The 14,016-nt window shown below is 41.3% G+C and overlaps 1 protein-coding gene across 1 annotated transcript in view; it reads right to left on the reverse strand.

Annotated features, from left to right (window-relative positions):
* The window catches only part of SGCZ (sarcoglycan zeta), a 551,579-nt gene that overhangs the window by 12,010 nt on the left and 525,553 nt on the right, over positions 1-14,016 (reverse strand). Inside the window, exon 6 of the mRNA XM_053402397.1 lies at positions 5,494-5,566. Within this exon, the coding sequence (XP_053258372.1) occupies positions 5,494-5,566 (73 nt within the window). The remainder of the gene's footprint in view (positions 1-5,493; positions 5,567-14,016) is intronic.

Below are 14,016 nucleotides of genomic sequence, written 5' to 3' on the forward strand. Positions count from 1 at the left end.
TGCTCCTGCTGATGCCAGGCGGTTGCAGCTTTGTAGAAAACACAAAACTATTGTGCAGGATTTGTGGGTCTTCAATACAAATCAGAATTAAAAGGGGATCCTACTATCCTTGTCGGCTCCTTGTCGCTTGATCAATTTTCCATCTCATTATGCCCAGTGTTGGCTTTCAGGATTAGTTTATAGTCAATCTTACTGTAGTCTTGATGATAAAAGGGGGAAGGAAGCTATTAAATTTGATTTTCGAGTTCTCCCCAGAGGTGCAGGACAACAACAAAGCAATTTGCCCCCCTTATTAAGAAGTTGATTGAGGGCATAGATTTCTGCAGATAACCACAGTGGTCTTTTATTGTGTACAGAAGCTGTTTGTTTCTAATGACTACCTGGACAAACTGCATTGCTGTCATATTTAAAATAAATATTTTGGGGTTTATATTCTCCTATGTTTAGCTGGGCTCTTTCTGACAAAACGTGGCAACTGGAGTCTGACAAATAAATTATACAGGTGTAATTCAGTTATACAGATGTAATTCATTTTACTGTTTGTAAAATATGATCCTCTTATCCTGCTTGTTCCTGCTAATGAGTCTCAGGTTCAGCTAAGCTTTCTTGGGCCAGGGATCATGTAACAGGGTTTATAAACTCTCAAAAATGGCTACAGGCAGCAAAATCTTGCTAGCAAAAGATTAACTTGGGTAGATTTTATCTTGTCTGAGCTGAATGGTTGACTAGCAAGGGAATTTAAAGATGATTTAGAAGGAACAAAATGTAAAAATCCCAAACTATGGGGGAACGTTCAGAATCTGAGAAGCATGTTCATAAATGTTTAGGATATGATTTTTATTTTTCAGATTAGATTTGGTCATTGATACTGCTATCATTTATCGAGGCAGCTGAATCAATTTACTAAATCTGAAAAATGCTTAAGAATAAGAATAAAGTTATTTATGTGGATAATAAAAAAATAACATACCTGTTTAAACAAAGTTTTACACATGGAAGTTGCAATCCAAACCTACTTATCTAGGAGTAAACACCAGTGAACTCCATGGGACACATACAGGACTGTACTGTAAACCTCTCAAAAATTTTAAATTTTATATTATTAAATGTACTAGATATAACATTATGCAAGTAAAATAAGACAAACAGATTTGTTTGTTTAAAAAACCATTTCAAGATAACCTCATGATGGAGAGGCTCAAAAGTGAGGTGCAAAAAGGGATTCAAAATAAATAGGGCTCAACTGAAATTAATCCAAAAAGATTTCTTTCTTTCTTTCAAGCTCCTCCTGAACTGTTGGAGAATTTCAGACTTCCCCTATTTGGTGAAAAAAGCCTACCCGATTTTGCGATTCATGAATTCTGGATGCAATTTAAAATAATAAAAGAATAAAAATATTATTTTATTTTAAATATATATTCAAAAACAGCCTTAGCTTTTGATGACCAGACACTGGCACAGGATCTGCCTACAGTGATGGGCCTTGGGGTCTCAAATTTCAGCGACACCTTGTGCAATGCCAAAATTCTGCACCCCCTGCCTCTGACCTTCCATTCTACTTCATAGTTGAGGTGTCTCCTGCAAGGAGTGCAACCAAACTGGTCAAGCTCGGACTTCTGGGTTGGCGCCTCCGGCAATGGCGGAGCTCCTCCGATTGGGAGGAACTTGCTCCGTGAAAAGCAGGGTCTGACCGCCACGGCGAAGGCGGAGACCCATTGAAATCACAAGCGGGAGAAGCTTGTGAACTTGGGATTCGGCTGGCACCTTTTGCGCCTCCCCTACTCGCGGGGAAACCCTGTTTTGGGGATCCGGAGCGATGTGGGGTGAGTGGCGCGGTGCTTTGAATTGACTGCTTCTTTCACGGAGTGAAGCCGCATTGCTGTTGCCGGAGAGCGCTGACTTTTTCCTGTGGACAATTGGACTTTAAACAACTACCCGTGAGTAGAACGGAAAATTGGATCCTTAAATACCTTAATTTGGCACCGAAATGGGAAGGTCTTAAACAGGAAGTCCGCCTTCCTCTTTTGTAAATAGACTGAAGCAAAGACGTTACAAGCTAAAGTCTTGGAAAGCCTTTGGCAAAGGATTAAATTTCCATCGGTTAAAATTACAAAAAACCCCTTGGAAGCAGGAGAAGAGGGGGGAAATTTTGGACCTAGCGAGCCTGCAGGAGAGAGTGAAAAATCAAATTACCACTGCTCTGAACCTGGAAAAGGGCTGCCAGAAAGAGTGACGTTTTGGGAGAGTTCATTGGCTGCGAACAGAACGTATTTGACAGCTAGCTAAATAAGAGAAAGATACTGTTTCCATTGTCCTTTTCTGCGTTTAAAAAGGAGGAAAAGTAACTGAAAATTGAAACTATCTTTATGGCTTGAGTTGTGTGATACAAGTGGAGATTGTTTCCCTCTAGAGGGAGCTTTTGAAACTGTTACAGGAGTGTAACTGGGGAATCTCCAGCTGCAAGATAAGAAATTGTGAGAACCAGAGATTGACCTTGGACCATTTAAAAATGTTGACAGGAGAAGCCATAGTGACTGTATTATGCAAGATAAGCTATTCGCTGGAACAGCTTCATAAGAAGACGGATGACATGGCTTTTAAAATTGACAACTTGGGACAAAAAGCGATTAATATGGGACAAAAAGTGAGCACTAACACAGAAATAATTCAGGACTTGGTACAGGAATCTACTTTGGCAGGACAAATTGTGGAGGAGAAGGAGAAAGCTGTTCTTGTTGAGCCTAAAGTAATACAAGCGGGATCTTCAGTCTTACAGAAGAAAATTGAGGACTACAAGTTGAGGCCTTTTATGATCGAATCTAGAAAAAGTCAGATTCTGAGGATCGGATCCCGGCCTGGACTGAAGAAGGAAAGTTGGAAAGATCCCTCTATGCAGGGATTAACTGACTTTTGGGACATGGACTTGGGTCTGGAGGAGATTGAAGTTCTGGGGGCCTTTGGATTTGGAGGAATCTTGAAACATGTCCTGAAACACTTTATGGATTTTAGCTTCAACTGTGGAAATTTGGCTGACCTGTCCAGAAGGAATAAAAGTATTGTTAGGTTGGAGTCTTCCAGAGATCTGCTCTTTAGAATTAAAGAATATGAAGAAGACCTGCAGAAGGGACCTGGAAAAGAGTTAAGAGCCTTGGACATAAGATCTCCAGGTTGATGGACTATATGGAATTGACTGAAAGGACTGGCAGAATCCAAAACCAGGGACAGGAGATGGTGGAAGAAGATTGGAAAATTTTAAGTTTATATATAGAAATACTGTAAAATTAATGAGTGATAGAAAAATGGTGGAATGAAATCTTATGGCCTTAGCAGAAATGTTATAAGGAGTTAAGCATATATAAGTATTTTAGTCTTAATGGAAAATAAGGTTAAAAATATGTTGAGATATTTATAATATGATAGAAAATAGAGAAAGATGGAAAGGATTTGCTGAAACAATTAATAGAAGTGGAATACAAAAAGGGAGGTGAGAGGAGGTCGAGTAAACAAGGGAATGAAAGATAGAGTATGGAAAAGGTGTGATGTATGTTTTTAAATTGTTTTTGTTTTGTTTTATTTAGGGTTAGGGTTAGGATTTTGTTTACTTTAGTTTAATGTGTTTAGTTTAATGTGTTTAGGTTGTGTTTTGTATTGTTTATATATAGTATTGTTTTGCTTTTTTCTCTTTTGTTTCTTTTTTCTCTTGTCTTCTTTTCTTTTCTTTTCCTTTTCTGTAATCTTTAAAAGCAATAAATATTATTTTTAAAAAAACACAAACTGGTCAAGCTCCCCCAAATCCACCTCTACTGCCTGTCCTCCTCTGAGAAAGTGGAGTAGATCTGGGCGTCATCAGTATGCTGGTGATGGCTGATTCCATACTTACAGATGACCTCATGTAGTGGCTTCGTACAGATGTTGACTAGAGGGCTAAGGCTGACCCCTTTGGAATCCCACAGCTGAACTGCCATAGAGTCAAGCAAAAGTCCCTCAGTGCAACCCTCTGAAACTTAGCCTCAGGTAGAGCAGGACCACCATAACACTGTGCCCTTTACTCCAACCACCAAAGTTGGTCTAATAAGATTTCATGGCTGATGGTATTGAGGAGTGGCAAAATATCTGCCTTCCTCCTGTTACCACAACCAGTCTGCTACTGGTTGTTTTAGGTGCTTCTCTCCTTATATCTTTTCTAGGGTTTCCTCACACACACTCCTCTTGACTTCTGGACAGGAAACAGGAAGTGGTGCTCCATCAGAGTAAGGAGATGTTGTCCCATCACAGCTAGAGTTATCCTTTAGGGCAGGCTTCCTCGACCTTGGCCCTCCAGGTGTTTTGAGACTACATTTCCCATCATCCCTGACCACTGGTCCTGCTAGCTTGGGATCATGGGAGTTGTAGGGCAAAAACGTCTGGAGGGCAGAGGTTGAGGAAGTCTGCTTTAGGGCAACGTGTTCAACAAGGGATCTCATCTGATTTCTGCCCAAGTTAAAATGCACATTTTACAATGGTTCCAGATTGATGACTGCACTCCCTTGTTGAAGTGCTTGAGTCCATCTCTTGAATCTGCTTCCAAATCTGCTTTGGAAAGAGAAGGGGACATCAACCTTACCACAACCTCTGTGACACGTGCTGAGATGGAAATGATCCCCAAAAACAGAAGAAGAAAGAACCTTATACTGAAACACAACTGTTTGTTTTAGGCTTACATTTAATCTCTTTGCCTTTTCAGAAAAATATTGATCAGGGCTCAGCAGCACAGCCACATCTAAACTTATCTAAGGCTTCAACAGGGAAGTCATTTTCATTAAATAAATAAATAAATCTTAGTTTGACTTACAGACTCCCTGGAAGTTTTAGGATTCAATCTTTTTTATAAAATAATCTCTCTGATATTTGGGGAAAAGACAAAAACCACAAGAGTGACTGGCCGGCAAATGCAGTATTGTTTCACTGACATCAGGAGTGAGTGGGGTTTTTGTTTGTTTGGATTGCAGCCTTTGAATAACCTTGGAAGGATAGATTCATAGGAAAGTGAAGGACAAATATGGCTCAAGAGAGAGAGAAAATGAGCAAAAGGCAAACATAGTTTTCAAGGGCAAACCACAGCATGCCAACCCTTCGCTGACATTTGTGGCTTGCACATCCTGAAAGCTCATAATAAGAACAAAAACTCAGTTTTCAGAGGGACAGGCGTGCTCTACAAACCCCATTTAACAATGAATGAATCCTGACCCATCACCGCTTCAGACAACTTTGATACAAGGCACAGATACATGTCAAAAGGAAAATGCTTTTGTGAAAAGGTCTATGATTAATTTTGATTCTTCATTTGTAGGAGAATTACCGGTACTTCAAAGCTTTGTTTATGGGTGAGGAGTACGCAAATGCTATAGTCATATTAATGAACAATATAACTTACTTTAGAAGCGTTTTAAAGCATAGCTGTTCTATTGATAACTTGCCAAATAAAACTGAAATCAATGCTTTCAAAACACCTACTTGAGGTCTTGGGATGGTTCTGCTCTGATATGGGGAGTCTCCACAGAGTGCTCAAATACAGCCCCTTCTGTGCCTAAAATAAATACATAAATAGGATACAGGATGGTTATATTCTATGTGAAGATCACAGTTTAAATGTATTACATTCCTCAAACAAAAGCATTTCATTGATCTGATTTGTTTAATGTTTCAGCACGTTACTGTTGGTGAGGTTTTCTTCAAATTAGACTGGCTCTAGAAGAATCCTTCCAGTGCTATTTTTTCCCCCTAGAAAAAGAGGTGCCAGAATTCACCTTGAACACCTTCCTTATTCTTCCACCTGGGAGGTGCCAGAAGTGAGTTTTGGTGAGCTGCGGCTGAAAAATTAAAGCCCTGCTGGACTCTTACCGTCTTTGCTGACCATTGGTTAAGCTGGCTAGGTATGATGGGTAGTGCAACAATATCTCAGGGCCCATAGCTGAGGAGCACTGCTCTAGAAGGGTTTCATGTTTTAAAGAAAATGTGATATATGAAAAAGATTTTGATTGGTGGCACTGGAAGCAAAGGTCCTGATCTTCAGGCTGGGGTGCTGCTGCTGCCTCATTCATATCTACAGTGGCAGAAGCTCCATGCTTGAAGGAGGGTGCTTATGCATCTGCCTTGTCCAGAAAAGGAAATGGACCAGCACTTGTGTAAAGAGGAGTGCTTCCATACAAAAATTTCCACTAATGACCGATTTATGTTTCCCCTTTCTTGCATATGAGTATAATATCCCAGATCTTAGACAGCCACCTCTAGTCTAGATCTCCAGTATCTTATGCAATGCTTCAGGATATAATGAATTATACAAGATTATTTTTTTCATAAATTATTTTATTCTATATGACCAAAGTGGTTCCCTCCAGAGGTGACTGGATTCTAGCTCCCATCTTTTCATCTTAAGGTAGCATTCCGATTTGTGTCTGGTTTCATGATTATTTTTATTGTTTTATTCTCTATACAGTTTATTTATTTATTTATTTATTTTGGTACATGGCTTAGAAATACTAATCATTAAGCGATATACACAAGCCTTAAATAAATAATAATTAGCTAAAAACTGGTCAACATTTGAAAACAAAGCTTTTTGGGTTGTTTTTTTACAAAACTAGATCACAAGTCATAGAAGGGGAGTGAGAACAGCTATTTATTAGTTCAAACTCTCAGCTTTCAATATTGGGCAGCAATGTGTTAACTAGAGGACCAGTGATGTACTCTCTTAAACAGCATAATCATGGACATGGAGGGATCATCCATAAAGAAATTAGAGATTACAGCAGACCGAGCGTGGAAAATCTTCTAGGAGGTATCATTTAAATAAGGCAAGAAACCCACAAGATACATGGCCATTTTATAAATGGCAAGATTTTCAGAAATATTTCTCTGACACAGAGCTCAGCATACATCATATCCATCCTAATTCAGTACAAGCCACAGCTAGTCATGCATTCGCAAATTGTACTCCCCTGAAACTATGGAAACTGAAAATTTAGTACTCTCAGAGACTGGCTGGTGTAAACTACTTATTTCTGCTCGATTTACCAGTTACTGATATTCGGCCTTTGGAAAATGACAATGAAGATGGTTTCATTAATACCACTGGAAGCATATATTACAAATTATAGAGCTGAAAGTTTGGCAATAGATCATGTTACCCTTGCATCCACAGAATGAGCACAATGAGTGGGTACTTGTTATATAAACAGCAAACAAGGGTTTTCTCCATGCATTGTCTTGCTCTCAAAAAGAAAATGGCAGCACATTCAGCACAACACCAAATAAAGGCTAAATTGTGCCGTTTTATTGGGAGTACTCTAGATGCAAAACCGCCGCCACCTCCCTTTAATTCAATCATACATCTAGGGTCACAATAAAATGAAAGCAAACTCAATGTTGCATGTTCTGTTCATTTCAACAAAGGGACCAAACAACAAGGTGTTGCTTTGGTACATTGTTGGTGTCGCTGACCAAAGTTGCCATGGTTTCAAAAGCCTCGGTGCTTCTACAGCTGGGTAAGCAAATGAGAGGGATGTTATTCCTGTAGATACTTGGACCCTGACTTCTCAAATCACAGATATAAGGAACCTCAGTTGTGCCTGTCTTTGTCAACAGGCGTCCATCATTGTGGTGATGTAGGATTTACAGGTGGGTCCAGGATATCAGTTAAATGCTACTGGTAAAAGATTTGCAAGTCATTGTGTTAGAATGAGAAACACTGTGCAACATTTCACAGCTGTATCATAAAACGGAAGCATTTAGCTTGAAGTGTTACTTGGCAACATTGGAATATGTGCAGCCAATACCAGTTCTTGGACTAGTATAGCGTTTGAATTAATAATATACAGTGGAACCTCGGTTTTCGAGTGTCTCAGAAGCCGAACACCGAAAATTTAAAAAGTAATTGCTTCCGTTTTAGAACGTGCCTCAAAAGTCGAGCATCTTCCACTGCGTGTTTTTCTTTTTTCTCAATGGATTTTGCCGACCATCCATTGCTCCTCGATTTTCGAACATTTCGGAAGTCGAACAGTCTTCCGGAACACATTATGTTAAAAAACTGAGGTTCCACTGTACTTAAATTATGACAGATTGAAACTAGAGGCTTGACACTGCCATTTAGATTATGTGAATGTGTATACACAAACAATTATACCAATGCCAGCATAAGTCGCCTTAGCAACTCTTTCCCAGGTCATAAAAATCTAAGAAGAGTCATACTGGATGAGACCAAAATTTATCTAGTCCATCTTTTGCTATCCACAGCAGCCAACTGGACACCTTTTGGAAGCCTTCAAGTAGGACATGAGGACAATAACTGCTTTGCTGTTGCTCCCCAACAAATTCCCAGTAACAGGACACAGCTATCACAAGTAATAATAGTAACCATTTACAGCATTCTTCTCCATGAAATCTATATAGGCTAGTGACTATCACATCTTGTGGCAATGAATCCCACAAGTTAACTCCCTCCTTGCTCCACCTCTCCTCCTCCCAAACTGCCCCAGCTTCACTTCCATTGCCGCCTGCTTTCTCCTAAATGCCCTGCCCAATTCATCCATTCACTCATTCATTTGAATCCCTTGCCTCTACCCACAGCCTCCTTCTCCCCCCTTACTTTAATTTCTTGTCTCCTTTCTGCCTGCCTATGGACACATTAGGTTTTCTAGCTTCACATTGCCCCCCCTTCTATGATGGTTGAGCAGCTCACTGACATTGGTCTAAGGTATCCCAGTCACAAACAAAAATGAGGTGGTGGGGAAATAATAATAATAATTTAATTTTTTATACCCCGCCCATCTGGCTGGGTTTCCCCAGCCACTCTGGGTGGCTTGGGATGTGGGTGGTGCTGTGGCTTAAACCACAGAGCCTAGGACTTGCTAATCAGAAGGTCGGCGGTTCAAATCCCTGCGACAGGGTGAGCTCCCGTTGCTCGGTCCCTGCTCCTGCCCACCTAGCAGTTTGAAAGCACGTCAAAGTGCAAGTAGATAAATAGGTACCGCTCCAGCGGGAAGGTAAACGGCATTTCCGTGCGCTGCTTTGGTTCGCCAGAAGCGGCTTAGTCATGCTGGCCACATGACCCGGAAGCTGTACGCCGGCTCCCTCGGCCAATAAAGCGAGATGAGCGCCGCAGCCCCAGAGTCTGCCACGACTGGACCTAGTGGTCAGGGGTCCCTTTACCTTTATCTGGGTGGCTTACAAAGGTACTTTGAAGTCCTATACAGGAGTGAGCAGAAGATAGATCAGGATCTACTGGGAGATTTCCCAGGTGATCTTCAGTAGATGCTGCGTAGTATACTGCTTTGCATGAATGGCTTGCTACTTGATAACAGCCACCATGTTGAGTGCTTTATGGCTTCCTTCCATGCGTGAACAGAAAATAATATTACTATAGATTGCTAAAAAGCACAGTGTGTCACTCGTAAAGATGGAATAGATTAAAGCCATAATATGCACTTTTTAAAAAGGTTATTCAGAAGGTTCTATTTTGATCTTGCCATTAGTGTTCCTGATTATTACCTATATAATGACTTGCTGGCCATTTAGTCTCCAAAGCATCCTACCTTTTCTCTGTACCACGGAGGTGAATAACAGGTGTAGAAAGCAAAAACCACCTGTCATTACCACAAAGCAAAAGAGAAATGATTTATTGAGAAATGCCCTTCACCGTGGTTCAAGTGGGAAATTCTGCAGGCAATAAGAGAGGGAGAGGGACTTGGGCACTTATATGCCCTTCTTTAGAGCAGCAGAGAGGCAAAGTACGGTTCTTAATTTAGCGGTATGGGGAAAGAGGTGTACTGCAAAGCAATTGACAACAAGGCCTGGGAATCTGACACAAGCATACCAATAGGAGGAGGGGGCATGTGGGCATATGTATATGACAGTCAATGAGCCATTCACTACAATAGCCTCAGACACACATTGTAGCACTGCAGCAACTGTTTTTCACTACAGGACATTGCAGTAAACAGTGAAAGTTGAAAGCAGCTAATACTTTAAGAAACATCATTGATCAGTGATAAAATTCCCACTTTGTACTTTTCAACAGGGTTCCTGGGTTAGAGATTTGCTCTGCATATTCAAGACTAAAGGGAGGAGATCATAGAATCATAGAATCATAGAGTTGGAAGAGACCACAAGGGCCATTGAGTCCAACCCCCTGCCAAGCAGGAAACACCATCAGAGCACTCCTGACATATGGTTGTTAAGCCTCTGCTTAAAGACCTCCAAAGAAGGAGACTCCACCACACTCCTTGGCAGCAAATTCCACTGTCGAACAGCTCTTACTGTCAGGAAGTTCTTCCTAATGTTTAGGTGGAATCTTCTTTCTTGTAGTTTGGATCCATTGCTCCGTGTCCGCTTCTCTGGAGCAGCAGAAAACAACCTTTCTCCCTCCTCTATGTGACATCCTTTTATATATTTGAACATGGCTATCATCTCACCCCTTAACCTCCTCTTCTCCAGGCTAAACATGCCCAGCTCCCTTAGCCGTTCCTCATAAGGCATCGTTTCCAGGCCTTTGACCATTTTGGTTGCCCTCCTCTGGACACGTTCCAGTTTGTCAGTGTCCTTCTTGAAGTGTGGTGCCCAGAACTGGACACAGTACTCCAGGTGAGGTCTGACCAGAGCAGAATACAGTGGCACTATTACTTCCCTTGATCTAGATGCTATACTCCTATTGATGCAGCCCAGAATTGCATTGGCTTTTTTAGCTGCCGCGTCACACTGTTGGCTCATGTCAAGTTTGTGGTCAACCAAGACTCCTAGATCCTTTTCACATGTACAGCTCTCAAGCCAGGTGTCACCCATCTTGTATTTGTGCCTCTCATTATTTTTTTTGCCCAAGTGCAATACTTTACATTTCTCCCTGTTAAAATTCATATTGTTTGTTTTGGCCCAGTTCTCCAATCTGTCAAGGTCGTTTTGAAGTGTGATCCTGTCCTCTGGGGTGTTAGCCACCCCTCCCAGTTTGGTGTCATCTGCAAATTTGATCAGGATGCCCTGATAAAAGAGTAATAGATTTTCCATGTATGGAGGCAAGGGGCACCCATTGTCACAGAGCATGCCAGTCAGTAAATTACACCAGGCATAGGCAAACTCCGGCCCTCCAGATGTTTGGGACTTCAATTCCCATCATCCCTGACCACTGGTCCTGTTAGCTAGGGATGATGGGAGTTGTAGTCCCAAACATCTGGAGGGCCGGAGTTTGCCTATGCCTGAATTGCACAGTCCAAAGTTGGAGTTTACTCTTTCTTAGCAAAAAGATGATCTCTACAGACTTGGCTGAGTGTCAGGCTCCCTGAGATCAGTTGCCATGACTAAAGCTCCCCGTCTCCCCACAGCTATCTAGGTCTCCTCCTCTCCAGGGTTTTCCCCAAGCAATCAGACTGTGCCTGCATGCCCCCTATCTCCTGGTTCTGGGAGACAGGGGGTGGAGAGGAGCTTGCCTCAGGAAGAGGGGGAGACACCTGTGCCTGTTCATGAGCCTGACTCATCTCTGCCTCTTGGCTTCCCTCCCAGTTGCCAGCTTCAGCTTCTGATTCTTGCCCTGCCACAGACTCTCCCATCTCACTAAGCTTTCAAATACAGGGAGGGCTCAGATTCAATTCCTAACACACGTACACGAAATTAAGACCTGTTCATTTAATGCAACCAGACCCCTAGTGTTAAACAAAGCGTGAGATGTTGAGAAACGGTGTCACACGATACACAGACAACACTTGTTGGTTTTGAAGAGACTCTGTGAAATAGTAAGAAATACTGCAAAAAAGAGAGTAAGAGGAAAAGGAGTGGGGAAAGGCAATATCATGTTTAGAAATGCGTCAATAAATAGAAATTTTTCAAAAGATTGACAGAGAAACTGAGGGAAGTCAAAAATTGAAGCATGAGTGTAAAATAATTTGTTGACTGTATAAAACCTGTTTGGAAAATGAATAAAAATTATTTAAAAAAAGAAGAAGAGAGAAACGGTTTCACACTAACAAAACTGAAATGGCATCAAGTATCTCATGACAAGCTCTGAAGTTCATCCACGCAGGGCAGGAATGGGGAACATTTGACCCTCCAGACATTGCTGAACTGCAACTCCCATCAGCCCTAGCAAGCATGGCCAATGGCCAGGGATGATGGGAGTATTAGTTCAGCAACACCTGGAGGGTCAAAGGTTCACCACGCTTGATGTAAAGCATTTGACACACATTACAAAGACTAAAATCTACATGTTCTTAACTATGTGAAGGCTGTATAATCCAGATATTGGAGAGCTGCGGCCTGTTAGAGAAGCCAATCAGCATGACGGCAGCTATTAGGAAAAGAGGGAAGTTCCCTTAGATGGGAAGTCTTTCATGCTACAATTGGGCATTCCAGGAGGAAGGAAAGTTGGGAAAATTTCAAATAGCTGAAATAGGACACCACATGCACAGTGTTCATGATAATATGGCCGTAGATATGCACAGTATGTGTTTGTTTCTCTAGCAGAATAATGCTGCAAAGGTTTTTGGGGCACCTTAAAGACAAATAAATTATATTATGGCATAAGCTTTCGTGGACTAGAGCCCACTAAACAGATGCATGGAGTGTAAGCATCAGTTGTTGGGCATATGCCATAGAAAAATTTTACGCTTTAAGTGCCACAATACACTTTGTTGCTGCAACAGACCAGCACAGCTCTCACTCCGGAATCTGTGGCCAAGTTCCAAGACAAGGACTGCAGCATTTGTTTCCTTTGGTTGAGAGAGCACTGGAGACTTAATGGTGTATTTGGACTATTTGCTTTATTTAACAAATGCACAAGCAGAGCAAAGGTGGAGGCAAACAGGCACTCCTGCAGAAGGCAGACAGATTCCCAGATAACTATTTATGTGGACCTACAAAACTGTACTCCCTGCTCCAACTAATTCCACCTAGGAACACTCAGATCTCTCTGTTCTATAATTGCCCATTCAAAGCTGCTAGCTACTATTTCACATACGCATCCTGCAAAGCATACGTCTGAGACCCTATACAAAGCACAGGTCTGCAAAGCACAGGTCTGAGACCTCTCTAGCACTGCAGGAGAGAATTACCCATTGAAGGGACCATCCCTGGTCATTAAGAAGCATTAACATGCCTCTGTCAGATCCCAGATTTACAGAGATCGAGCCAGCCAAACTCACAGCTGTATTTCCCCTTGATCCTAGTCTGTTCATACAGGCACTCAATTAGTCATATCCTTTGCTGTTTTATTTAATCTCCCTTCTCTGTTGTCACCATGTCCTGATTATCCCCTGTGCCTTTTGATGCCCTCTGTTTAATACTTCTAATGAGCTACAGTAGGCTTAAAATATTATATAACACCCAAAGAGAAACCAAGCTAAGTTAAAATAAAAACAATGGAATAAATTCTGACTCCCTTGAAATCAATGTCAGTGACTGCTAACCATCACCAAATGACTGTTAAAAAGCAACAATCTTCATGATTTTTCTGTAGCTTGGATATCACTGCTAACTTCTGAAAAATTAGTGCAGACCTTTGCCATCAAGTGAAAATGAAACACCTTTCACCAAATCATCTTGAATCAAATTGTGGTTCCACATTTAAAATTCCCACCAACTAAAATCAAAGCTCTTTTTCCAAACATCCTTATTACTTATAATACACTATTATTGGGTCCACAATTGTACTGTTTGGCAGGTGGATCAAGCTACATACCTGTTGCAATATCTGTGTTTTATATAATTAATTACGTAAATTGTGTCAAGTTGCTTGATTTTAGCACAGCGGACAGTGAGAAGAAGAACGTACATTTCGGCAGAAGATGACCTGCAGTCGAATGGAAGCAGTGCTGTGTGTGACGAATACATGCAATATATGGAATGCACAACAATGTCTTCTTACAACCCAATCACTGCCTCTTTGAATGACACTACATTATTATGCAATAGCCTGGCATTTCCAACTTCCTCAATCCATCCCCCAATCACTGGATGTAACCTTTGAGTTAGTACCACATTATATCAAGAAACATATTC

Source organism: Podarcis raffonei, chromosome 9 (assembly GCF_027172205.1).
Source record: "Podarcis raffonei isolate rPodRaf1 chromosome 9, rPodRaf1.pri, whole genome shotgun sequence".
NCBI lineage: Eukaryota > Metazoa > Chordata > Lepidosauria > Squamata > Lacertidae > Podarcis > Podarcis raffonei.